Here is a 10,557-nt window from a genome sequence, read left to right on the forward strand (position 1 = left end):
AAGAAACAACAGTAGAAGAGAAATGGAATATTTTGACAAAAATTTACAAAAAAGGAGTGGAAAAGTATGTCCCAAGACAAAAACAAGGAAAAGAATATGTAAAATGCTGGTACAACAAAAGTTGTAGGGAGTTAAAAGACAAAAGAGACAAAGCCTGGACCAAATGGAAAAAAGACAGAAGACCTGAAAAATGGAAAATATATACCTGTTATAGAAATGAATATGTACAAAAGTGCAGAGAGGAAAAGAGAAAATATGAAAAAGATGTCATAGAAAAGTGTAAAGATCAACCAAAACTATTCTACAGATTTGTAAACAATAAACTGAAAAACAAACAAGACTTGGAGAAATTAAGACAAGAGGGAGTTGAATACACTGAGGAAATGGAAATGGCGGAAATTATGAACAAACATTTTAAATCAGTGTTTACAAGGGAGAACATACAACCTGAAGAGAACAAATGGAAAGAGAAAGTCCCCCCTATGGAAGAAATAGAAGTAACAAAGAATGAAATATTAACACACTTGAGTAATCTTGATGTCAGAAAATTGCATGGACCAGATGAAATAGCAAACTGGATACTGAAAGAATGCAGGAATGAACTGGCAGACAAAATACATAGCATACTAAACAGTTCCTTGAAAGAAGGAAAAGTTCCAGAAGATTGGAAAAAAGCAAATATAGTACCTATATATAAAGGAGGAAATAAAGAACCTACCAACTATAGACCAGTCTCCCTAACAAGTACAATAGCAAAAATTTGTGAAAGAATTATCAAAAGTAGATGGGTAAAATATTTAGAAAAAAACAAAGTATTAAATCCAAGGCAATTTGGATTCAGACAAGGACGATCATGCGTCACCAATTTAATATGTTTCTATTCAAGGCTAATAGATATAATACAAGAAAGAGATGGATGGGCGGACTGTGCATTTCTAGACCTAAAGAAAGCTTTTGACAAAGTACCACATAAGAAGTTGCTTAAAAAATTAGAAACTGAAGGAGGAATACAGGGCAAACTACTAAATTGGATGGAAGACTTTTTGCAAGAAAGAAAAATGAGAGTAGTGATAAGAGAACAGCACTCAAAATGGGATGAAGTAATAAGCGGTGTTCCGCAGGGAACAGTTCTGGCCCCAATAATGTTTGCTATATATATTAATGATATGGATGAAGGAATTGAAAGCTATATGAGCTTCTTTGCAGATGATGCAAAACTACTGAAAAGAGTGAAAACTGAAGAAGATTGTGAATCACTACAGAGAGATCTAAATAAAGTACAGGAATGGAGTAAGAAGTGGGAGATGGAGTTCAATACAGAAAAGTGTAGTATAATGGAATTTGGAAAAAGCAAAAACAGAATAACAGGAGCATATAAATTGGGAGAAGAAGGAATAAAAAAAGTAGAAAATGAGAAGGACCTGGGAGTCATTGTTATGAATAATATGTCACCTGAGAAACATATAAATAAGATTTTTGGAGAAACTTATAATTTAATAAGAACAAAGTTGCATTTACATACCTGGATGAAGAAATGGTGAAGAAAATCCTAATCACCCTGATAAGACCAAGATTGGAATATGCAGCAACGATATGGTCACCAAGTACAAAAAAATGTATAAAAAAAACTTGAAAGAATACAAAGAGCAATTACAAAATTGGCACCAACACTCTCAAAACTATCATATGAAGAGAGACTAGAAAAACTTGAACTACAGACACTAGAGCAAAGAAGAGAGAGAGGAGATTTGATAGCTATTTACAGAATCATGAAAGGCATAGAAATTACTGATAGAGAGAATCTGATAAAATGGGATGACAGAAATACAAGAGGACACGGAAAGAAAATAAAAAAAGACAGCTATAGAAGAGATTTGAAAAAGAACAGCTTTCCTCACAGAGTAATAGACAGTTGGAACAAGTTAGATGAGAAAGTGGTGTGTGCAAAAACAATACATGAATTTAAAAATAGTTTAGATAAAATGAGATATGAAGACGGGACCCCACGAGCATAGCTCCCCTTCCCGTAAAATACAACTAGGTAAATACAACTAGGTAAATACACACACACACAATAACATCATAGATTGAATTGGGAAATTCTAGAATAAGGATATAAAAAACGTAGAATTAATACATTGGGAAGTGACTAAAATTACCCATAGTTTAACCGACATACTGAATGAGAATATGTAAACAAGTGGAATAATGAGAAAAAGGCAACGTGGCTATATTTAAAACTGAAAAGGTAATCATCGCGTATGACGAAAAAAATATGTACAGAACATGGTAAGAATCCTAAGAAAAACGTATTCGTACGGTGGAACTAGTTTTCGCACATATGCATTAGTTTGTGAAATTAAATAGAATCAATATAAGCGGACAAAATAAATATATGAACAAATTCTGGTATTAGCATCTCTCAAACGTAACTCCCATCCCGCATATTGCAACTAGATATAATGAAATTGATCATTTGATTGACCACACGAGGGTGTTTTTCGGTTGAATAAAATCGTTTGGCGGAAACCAGAACGCAATGAATATCGTAGCATTATTTTGTTGCGATGTGTCTAGGTGTTGGTAGATAGAATCTACATGATAATACATATGCACAAAGTGGGTAACATGACGTACACGAGACTAATCAAACGAGAAAAATTAGTGTTCCTATTTTTTTTATCTTGGCACAATTTATAATCATTCCATCTTGATAAATTCAGGTATTGATCTGACTGCTGTTTAGGGTAGTCTTTTTTTTTATAAATCCTGTCTAACTAGAGTGTTTAATGATTATAAATTTCACCTAGAAAAGTGGAACGAGTAATGGATAATTTCCACTTTCATTCATATCATTGCTCCTTCCTTGTTATGATTGGTGTCGTCTGCAACCGATAGCGTTTGTTTGGGAATTGCTGCGGGAAATGCCAAGCCTGGCGTTGTCTATGTATATACATTCATTACTGCCTAATTTAGGAAGAATAAACTCACACTTGTCGCAGGATTTCTAATTCTAATGAGTCACTTTTCACTCACAATTTCATAAATATGCAGTTCTGGTTAGCCCTTGCTGAATAGGAAATTAAAATGGAAACTACCAAGCCCAAGGTACCCCAATTGAAAGTTAAATGAAAGTAATAATGAACAAATATCAAAGTTTCACTTATAAAGCCAGATGAGGAGCCTTTCCGTACATTTTTATTGTCATACCTGAAGATTCCCCCAGACTGAAGGCAAGTGTGGTAGCTGAGATAGTGGCCTCCTCCTCCTCAAGTGTACTGATGTCGTCGTCAGTGTCCATGTCTCTGAGAATTTATGTGTTCTCTAAAAGAATATTCAAGGACTGCCGTAGAACACGTATTATATCAGATACTTGCTTGATGAAAATCACTGTTATTCACCGAATCTGATACTTGTTTTCATTTTCAGGAATGTTTTCACGGTTTTGGGTTTTATTTTTGTAAATCATGGTTCGTGATCATTCGAGTAAGCAAGTACTCGTTATCAACCTTTAATTACCACTATGAGTGCATCATAACTTTTGTCCTGAACGGTAATATGACACTGAAATAAGGCTACCTTATTTACGCTTGCTGTCGCATCCATGCTCGCGTTGCCCATGCGCGATCGAATACAAACGAGATGAATCCTGTGAGGAAGGGACCAATCACAAAGAAGTTAGATTCTACGCCAATTTTCGTTGGCTACCGTATATAAGATATTATATTTGAACCCCCTCCTATTTATTATTATAAAGTTGGCATCTAGCCGTATCGTAATTAAGTATATAATAATAGAGTAGTTCCATTTCGTTCACTCGCAATTTCTGGATTGTTTACGTATGCCTTATTTAGGTAATGCTATTATTATTACCCAGACTCCAGAAGGTGGTGAATGTTCATGTGGGTCTTCGGTGTAAGAAGCAGGGCGATTCACCTTACAGTAAGTCATTGGAACGCTGAATATTTCGGTTGACTCTCATATAGTTTATATTGAAATGCGTACAAATGCAATGAAGAAGTCAAAAATACTAAGCGTGGGGTTGTCAAACATGTGTGACGTAATGTTGGGAGACAAAGAGAACCTGGGTGGAACTTGAAAGGCAATGCATATTATATTGGTAATTTCAAAGAAGCCTGCCATGGTCTAACATGTCTGACAGCCTACAATTTTGGGATTACCCACTTAGATGTACTTTTCATTAGTAAATGGATGAAAGTAGCCCTAAAGTACTTGCCGATGTAGTGTGCCGGTACCACGGAATCGGATAGATTACAATCATACAATGTGACAAATGTCAATGCCAATGGTTCACGTATGTACTAATTAAATTTCAAACTATAGACCTTATGAATAATAAAATTGTCTGATGCTAGAAATAGAATCACAAGTGGCTACAGACAGCTGGAATAAGTTTGATTGGCTGTATAGATGTATTATTTCAAAATTTTACAGTACATTTCTGAACTTTAGATAAAGTAATTTCTTTATTATTTATAATGCTTGTACAAGTGGTGATCGTCTTCAGGTGAGCCAAGGATTGGGGCAGTGAGCCTAAACTGGTACCCCCCCCCCCACACACACACTTGGTAGTGTAGGGTCAACTTGGCCCATCTACTTGACCAAGTTAGCCCACCAGTGACCATGGGTTTGGTATGTTAGGTTAGGTTTGAGTACATAAACTTATCACACTTTAATTTCTCCAACCTCTGCATATATCAAAACTAAGATGACGTCTCAAGCAGCCAGTGGGCAGAGCTGGTCGGCAACCCATTTGCCTTGTTGATATATCAATATTATCTCGAAAGCCATACACTGTCTTTGCTATTATGATTATCTCCCGTCTTGGCAAGTTATTCCAGTAAATTAAAGTTGCATATGGAAAAAAAGCTGAAATATGAAAGTCATAGACCTCTTTTTTTTTTTTTTTTCTCTCATATTTACTTTTAGATCAATACATTTTTCATCTTTATAAATAATTATTCAGTTTGGGAAAGGTGGAAGAAGTGGTAAATTTTTAGAATTGCACACCTATATATGGCAATAGAAAATAAAATATTAATTTTTGTAAATCATAATACATCAGTGTAATATATTTTTTGTGGCATAAAATCAACAAAATCAATAAAATAAAAAAGTTGCTAAAAACAGTACACTACTGAATGGAGTTATGATGAGAGCTTGAGATGCCATGTTTGTTTTAATAGATGCGAAAGTCAAAGAAATTAAAGTATAACTTGGTCTAACCTAACCTAATCCCTGCATTTAGTAATGCAGTACTTGTAATGCTAAATGTCACTAAGGACATCATCGTCGTCAGGGATGTTGATGGCCGGGACTGGACAGACAACAACATGGTGTCATGAACCTATTATCACAGCTCCAGTCAATAGTGTATTTGTTTTAGCAAAGTTTTGTGTTATTAATTTCTGCCAAGAAAAATTTATGGTGATGTATTTTAATTTGCAAAATTAATATATATATATATTTTTTATTTATACATTGCATAGGTGTACCCCTCTAAAAATAAAATGAAAAAGTCGCTGGTGTAGATCTCAGTTCCAAGTTAATTCCTGACCAGTTATGCTTCTTCACATTCCTCTGAAGAAGTGTAAAGCAAAACTGGTCAGGAATAAACTCGGAACTTGGATATAGACCCGTGACTTCTTTTTCCACCTTTCTCAGCTTGTCACAATGTCTCAGTCATTCAGTTTGTTGCACCAGGTGTCTCTTTCAAGAGACCTACAGCTGCTAGGTAACTGGCAGCAGCCACTGAATTGGCCCATAAGCAGCTCAAGGAAGAAATATTAGTTATTGTGTGGGTATGGCTAAGGTAGGACAGTGTAGGACGAGATATTTGGTGTTTTTGTGGGTTGGTATTGTTTTAGTGTTAATACAAATTTCTCTTTATATTCAAATTTGCCTTGTAATCCCCATTACATATTACTCATATTTTATTTATTTTTTGAGCTCCTGCATCTTGTTAACTCCCCCCAACGTGATGTGGTTAATAGCACAGGGTGTTTGTGTGTCTATGTAGCTTTGATCCCTAGATAGGCAATATGCATCTTACTGTGTGTGTGTGTGGCAACATACACCTCTTTTTAGGTTAGGTCAGGTCAAGTCTAGTGTGATCTCTGCTTGTAATTGTTTCCATGCTAAATCAAATGATCCTGTCATTTGTTTCTATTGGAAATCACATGTTATTCATGTTGCAACCTTGTTCACTCTCCCATATACGCCTGGAATTTTTGGGGAGTAATTTTTTATTTATTTATTTATTTTTATTTATTTTTTATTTTTTGGTGCAAATGTGGCAGGAAAAGGTGGAGTGGGGGTGGAGGTAGAACGTAGATTGAGAGAAGCGAGTAAATGCCTTAGATTAAAAAGTGTAATGAGGAATAGACATTTGGGAATGGATGCTAAGAGGAGACTGTATGAAGAAGTGATTGTGCCAACAGCACTGTATGGAGCAGAAACATGGAATATAAGAGAGGAAGAGAGAAGGAGTTTGAATGTGTATGAGATGAGGTGTCTGAGAAGTATGATGGGGGTTACTAGGCTAGATAGAGTGAGAAATGAGGAGGTGAGGAGGAGAACGGGTGGAAAGGGAGCTGGGAGAAAGGGTTGATGAAAGAGTATTAGGATAGTTTGGACACATGGAAAGAATGAGTGAAGAAAGACTAGTAAAAGAGGTATGGAAGGCAGATGTGGAGGGAGTGAACATGAGGGGACGTCCTAGGATGACATGGATGGATGGAGTGAAGGGGGCTTTGGGGAAGAGGGGAATGTCTGTTGTGGAAGGACGGGAGAGGACAGAAGACGGGTGAATGGAGAATAGTTGTATATGGATGATGTTGTGATGCATGAGGTAGAATGGGCAGGGGGATGGGGGATGAGGTAGTATGTGTGAGCAAAATTTGATGCAGCCCGAAGGGATTTCTCCCCGTCTTCTCCTTTTATGCATGGGGGGACGGGCTGCCGATTTAATGAAGCGGCCTTGCTGTGGATGTGCTGTGTCTTGCGACACTGCTTCTGACCCAGGGCAGTGGACAAGGTGCAGGGATGACCCGTCATCCAGGAGGTGCTAAGATAAGAGGGAGGGTGGAGGGGTGTGGAGTGTATTCATGGATGGAATGGGTGGGAATGGTTTTATGCCTTTTTCTTTTTGGCTACCTCCCTTGTAAGAGAGAAAAGGCCTTGGTATATGTATGTATTTTATTTTTTTATTTATTTATTTATCCAAAATTTGATGAAATGTGGGTCATAGCCTGAGTAAAGTATACAAATAGATTGAAATAGTTTACCTTTTGGGCAGTGAAAGGTTTTTCCTTAGCTAAAGATTGTATGGTGGTAGCCATAATAAATGTATGACATAATTTCTCACAAATAGGTTAATTTGATAAGGTTTTAGTCCTTGAGGATTGAGAACTGAATAATTTTTCACAGCTAGATTATACTGTGACAGTAGCCAGAATAAATATATGGACAAACCTTGTTTTGACATGGAAAATTTATCACGTAACAGATATATAGTGAACATGAGAGTATTGGAGATGTCTCAAGAAATGACTACCCACATAAAAGATAACAAAAGTACAAAAATTAACTAGCCAGCTCTCATAGAAATACTTTTAGGGGACAGATTTACATACATGTAAGAAACAGAGAATGCAAACTTACTGTCATTGGGCACCAGGAAGAAGAGAGCATTTGTGTGTTACAACTTTGGTGTAAGATGTTTAAATTAGGGCTAGTTGTAAAAATGAAAATGTAGGCATATGATATAGAGACAGCTAATCAGGCAAAAAAAAAAAAAAATGCAAATAGTGATCATGTGAGACAACTGTCAAAGAGAAACATATCTGCTGTCTATTCATGTGTGCGCTGTTGGCATAATTGGAAGTGTGCTGGTCTCCCAGTCAGTTATGGGTTCAAATCTTGCACTACTCTCTTGATTCTCTGTAGTGACTGTTACTTACCCCAAGTGTATAAGGCAAAGGTGATGGCATTGCCCACAGCTGTGTACTTCCTGGCATAGGCTCCTTGGCTTCTTGTGTTTTCAAAGTCCATCAACATCTTTCTGCAGGTGCAGCTCCAAGTGACACTCAAATCGCCAGAACAGGCCCAAGATCTTTTATCAGTCTGTCAATCAATCTGTTGCCCCTAGTCTTGGGTGTGTTGGCATTGTCATGCTGGATGATGGCATGATCATTGGCATAGTAGTGTGGTTCTTGCTTATCATGGGAGGGATTTTTCTGTTGGGCTGATATCCTTGGGGGCAGTTGAGGGGTTGGAAAAGAATAAAGTTTGAGGGGTTGGTCTTGGAATGCTTGTTTGATGAAGTGAGTGTGTATGTGTTTTTTTATGGATGTATGGTGAAATTGGTAAGTTTTTGAAGGTGTCTGAAAAGTGTGGTGCTAGTGTGGTTCTTTTTGATGGCTCATTCATGTGCTGTTCTATAGGGATTTTGGTTTTAGTGTGTAGATGTTATATTGAGTTGGTTTTGGTGCATCCTCGTTATTCTTAATGCATTGCTTTGTGTAGTTTGTAGGTGTGGTTCTAAATAACTGATTAGCTGGTGTGGGGAGATCACTTGTGAAAAGGTTGAATGGTATAGATGTTGTTCCTTGGGATACTCCATCGTACAATTATGATTCCAAATAGTTTTGGGAAACTCTGCACTTTCTTCCCAGTAAGAAGTTTGCTGTTTTTTGTCGTGGATGTCTGAGTAATTTATTTGATTAGTTTTTTTATTTTTTATTTCACTTATGTATGTGGAAGGAGTGAACATGAGGGGTCGTCCTAGGATGAGATGGATGGGGTAAAAGGGGCATTGGGAAAGAGGGGAATGTCTGTTGAGGAAGGACGGGAGAGGACGTAAGATAAGGGTGAATGGAGAAGGGTTGTATATGAATGATGCTGGTATGCATGAGGGGGAGTGGGTGGGAGATGAGGGGTGAGGGACTATGTATGAGAAATAAATTGACACTGCCCGAAGGGATTTCTCCCTGTCTTCTCCTTTTCTGCATGAGGGGATGGAGAGGGGGGTTGCCGATTTAATGAAGTGGCCCTGCTGTGTCTTGCAACACTGCTTCTGACTCAGGGCAGTGGACAAGATGCAGGGATGACCCGTCATCCAGGTGGTGCCAAGATAAGAGGGAGGGGAGTGGAGTATGTAGGGGATGGAATTGGTGGGAGTGGTTTCACTACCTTGTCTTTTGGCTACCTCCCATGTAAGGGGGAAAAAGCTTTTGGTATATGTATGTATGTATTTTTTTAAGTATGTATCTAGGAGTTTTTTCAAGTGGTTTGTTTACGTCTATTGCCACCATGACTCCTTTCTGGTGATGCTTTCTTGTTGAATTCCTCTAAGACTTGTTGAGTTATATTTGTGGGAAGTATTTAGGTGCTTTAAAACAAATTCTCAGGTTACCTTTGATGTATTTCAGGCTTATTTAAAATATATTGCAAGAATGTCTAGTCGTTTGGCTCAAGTCCCTGATGTAGAGATTGATTCTGGAAGATTCAAGTATGTCCTAATCAAAGTTCACGATTCTCCAGAGGGTGGAGAAGAAACATCTAAGATGATAGTTCGTGGGTAAGATATTTTCCTAAGTGAATGTTTTATACACATCTTATTTTTATATTTTATTTTTTCTTAGTACTGACTATATTGATGTATGTGATACTACTTTGCTATCTTTGTAACTTTAGGTACAATTTTGCTGACTGGCATGCAGATGTGTACGATCATACCTGTGCTCAGGTAGAGAAACTGGGTCTTGATACCGAGTGCGTTGGTGGAGGAAGGATTTTGCACGATCCTGATAAGAAGACAATTCAAGTATTTGGCTACTCACAAGGATTTGGAAAAGCAGATCATTCTGTATCTGTAGACATACTAAAGAAGAAATATCCTGATTATGCAAAGATTACATGGTCTGACGATGGCTACTAAACATACTGTATGTACATGGATAAAGTAAAAACTGTATGGACTGTATGTTAACTGTGATCTTTTAAATTTGTAACCTCTAAATTTAAGTACCTTTTATTTTTTCCCACTGTATAAGGATTTAACTATAAAATTTTCCAGTGACATTGCCTTTTATTATATATCCTTCCATATATTTTTTTATTTGTACAATAGTATCCCAACAATCTGGAAAAGAGCATATTTAGCTCCAATCCTGAAACCAAATTGCCAGATACCTTGTATCCCACAGTCCTCAGATCTACTATATCTAAACTGTTGGAAAGATTGGATGGAAGAATCAAAATATACATGAATTCAAATAGAGCCACTCCACTAACATGTCTCACAAATCTTGCCCATGGGGATTTGAAGTTTTCCCTACCTGCTAGGAACTCCATTTTGAGGTCATACAACCCTCTCCATCTCATTTCCTGATTTAGAAGACTGAGGCAAGATCTTAATGTGAGACATGAAAGCAGACTGAAGGACAACCAAATGTTACCTCACTACCTTATGGTATCCCTTGGTTGATTCTCTCTCTGGAGTTGACAAAAGTGAGGCAGTGATTGAGACACGGT

General features: G+C 37.2%; 2 protein-coding genes across 4 annotated transcripts in view; one reads left to right on the top strand and one right to left on the bottom strand.

Moving 5' to 3' along the window:
* Snx21 (Sorting nexin 21) overlaps window positions 1-3,349 on the bottom strand; it is a 30,831-nt gene extending 27,482 nt beyond the window's left edge. The window contains exon 1 of the mRNA XM_076206993.1: window positions 3,211-3,349. Within this exon, the coding sequence (XP_076063108.1) occupies window positions 3,211-3,301 (91 nt within the window). The 5' untranslated portion in view covers window positions 3,302-3,349. The remainder of the gene's footprint in view (window positions 1-3,210) is intronic.
* Window positions 1-10,102, top strand: part of LOC143038073 (14 kDa phosphohistidine phosphatase-like) — a 50,956-nt gene extending 40,854 nt beyond the window's left edge. Inside the window, exons 1-3 of one of the 3 annotated variants that reach the window (XM_076206991.1) lie at window positions 3,301-3,357; window positions 9,453-9,601; window positions 9,718-10,102. In XM_076206991.1, the coding sequence (XP_076063106.1) occupies window positions 3,316-3,357; window positions 9,453-9,601; window positions 9,718-9,961 (435 nt within the window). In that variant the 5' untranslated portion in view covers window positions 3,301-3,315 and the 3' untranslated portion in view covers window positions 9,962-10,102. Of the gene's footprint in view, window positions 1-3,300; window positions 3,358-3,785; window positions 3,943-9,452; window positions 9,602-9,717 lie in introns of those variants that run through there. The other 2 variants (XM_076206989.1, XM_076206988.1) reach the window with 2 other exon arrangements.
* Window positions 10,103-10,557: the final 455 nt, after the last annotated feature.

This window comes from Oratosquilla oratoria, chromosome 23 (genome assembly GCF_046742065.1).
Source record: "Oratosquilla oratoria isolate Oo_2021 chromosome 23, ASM4674206v1, whole genome shotgun sequence".
Lineage (NCBI taxonomy): Eukaryota > Metazoa > Arthropoda > Malacostraca > Stomatopoda > Squillidae > Oratosquilla > Oratosquilla oratoria.